This window comes from Hyperolius riggenbachi, chromosome 2, assembly GCF_040937935.1.
Source record: "Hyperolius riggenbachi isolate aHypRig1 chromosome 2, aHypRig1.pri, whole genome shotgun sequence".
Classification (NCBI taxonomy): Eukaryota; Metazoa; Chordata; class Amphibia; order Anura; family Hyperoliidae; genus Hyperolius; species Hyperolius riggenbachi.
The window spans coordinates 34,770,674-34,772,420 of record NC_090647.1 but is presented as its reverse complement, the minus strand read 5'-3'; the positions used below and the strand labels follow the sequence as shown (position 1 = coordinate 34,772,420).

Below are 1,747 nucleotides of genomic sequence, written 5' to 3'. Positions count from 1 at the left end.
ACATTCAGCAAGCCTATAGCTATACAATTAACAGTACCACATTCACAACCCAACCTGCAGTCAGCCTGTTTCAGATTTTTAGCAATAGTCATTTGAACCACTTGAAAAAAGAACTCCAAAACTGACTTTTGTTTTTTTTGTGTCTCAACCTAAACTTTTTTTTTTTTTCTTTTTTACGAAGTGAGAAGATACTACGTTTTCCATGGAAAAAGCCAATGCCTCGATATTTTTCAAAAACCTGACAAAGTCCATCATAAGTAACAATACATCAGATTCTGTAAAGCTTTCTTTACTACTACTGATGATAGTTGGTGCCTGTATCTTCTTCTGTCTCGCTGTGACTATGCTTTACATCATCTTCTCTAGTGTGGACATCTACCACAACCCCCGGTACATCCTCCTTGCCTTCATGCTCATCAATGACGGCTTAAATCTCATGCTATGTTTCACTATGTACATACTTGCCATGCAGTTACTGATCATCCTGATGCCTCTGTGTTGTACGTTATACACTTTGTCAATAGCTACATTTATTGCCACGCAGTACTACCTGGCAGCCATGTCATTAGAGTGCTACATTGCCATCTGCTTCCCGTTAAGGCACTGTTTGATTTGTACGCCTAAAAGAGCCATGATAGTGGTCGTTGCCATATGGGTTTGGTCAACCATCCCTTATGCAGTAGAGTCAGTGGTCATAAGTGTCACCTTGAAGGACCCTTTACATATTCACATATTTTGTTTAACGTTATATTTGTTGGTGAATTCTGTACAAACCGTCATTCGCCTCCTCAATTTTGTCTTATGCTTCACCTTTGTAGGACTAACTATTCTCTTTTCCTACGTCAAAATCATGTCGGTGGCTTTGAGAAAGAACTCACAAACATCTTCTGCCTCCAAAGCTGGGAAGACGGTCCTGATCCATGGTGTCCAACTGTTCTTGTGCATGTGTTCCCTGCTTGCCAATTTCACTGAAATTGGACTTGGACAATTTATTGAAGTTTTCACGTTATGTAGTTTTACCATTTTTACCTATGTGCCGAGGTTGCTGAGCCCTCTGATCTATGGGATACGAGATGCAGAATTGAGGAGGCACATAAGAAAACATCTGCCCCTACCCCCAAAAATTGGCTTCCTTATGAATCTTCTGCATTGATAGCTACTGGCCATAGGACACAGCAGGGTATCTTAAAATGGCTTAGCCACAGCCCATGGTTGCCAACCATTCAGTCCGTACTCCTCAGTAGTGTTGAGCCGAAATTTGCGTAATTTCGTGTTTCCATCATTTTGGACGTAAATTTTGCCACTACGTCGGGAATTTGTAATTTCGTAATTGCCATATAAACAGTCATTCGGAATTCCGTAAGTAAAATTTTCGTCATATAATTTCGTGTTTCTGCGCAAATTTGTGTTTAACGCGACATTTCATAATTTCGCATTTTCTATAGAAACAGTTATTTTAACTACGGAAATGGACAATTTTGTTTTTAATAGCAATTTTTCAAATTTAAGTTATTAATAAGCTCAGGAAAGTCACTCATTGATTACTAATTACTGATTACAATTACTGATAATGCAAAGGTCCCTGCACATGCTGTCGCTTTAAATGTATCAGGAGGCTCTACCTGCAGCCACTTATAAGACAGGTGCTCTTTGTAAAGGTGCACTTAGCGGTCATGCATGCTGAGACACTTGGTTCTTGGCCTTGCAATATCTGATAATGCAAAGGTCCCTGCACGTGTTGTCACTT

General features: G+C 39.7%; 1 protein-coding gene across 1 annotated transcript; it reads left to right on the top strand.

Annotated features, from left to right (window-relative positions):
• Positions 1 to 343: 343 nt before the first annotated feature.
• Positions 344 to 1,153, top strand: LOC137544757 (odorant receptor 131-2-like). Its single transcript, XM_068265848.1, has one exon. The coding sequence runs from the start codon at positions 344 to 346 to the stop codon at positions 1,151 to 1,153; it is 810 nt and encodes a 269-aa protein (XP_068121949.1).
• Positions 1,154 to 1,747: the final 594 nt, after the last annotated feature.

Coding starts and splice junctions, on each gene's coding strand:
- LOC137544757 (XM_068265848.1), top strand. CDS start 344: ATGCTTTACATCATCTTCTCTAGTGTGGACATCTACCACAACCCCCGG.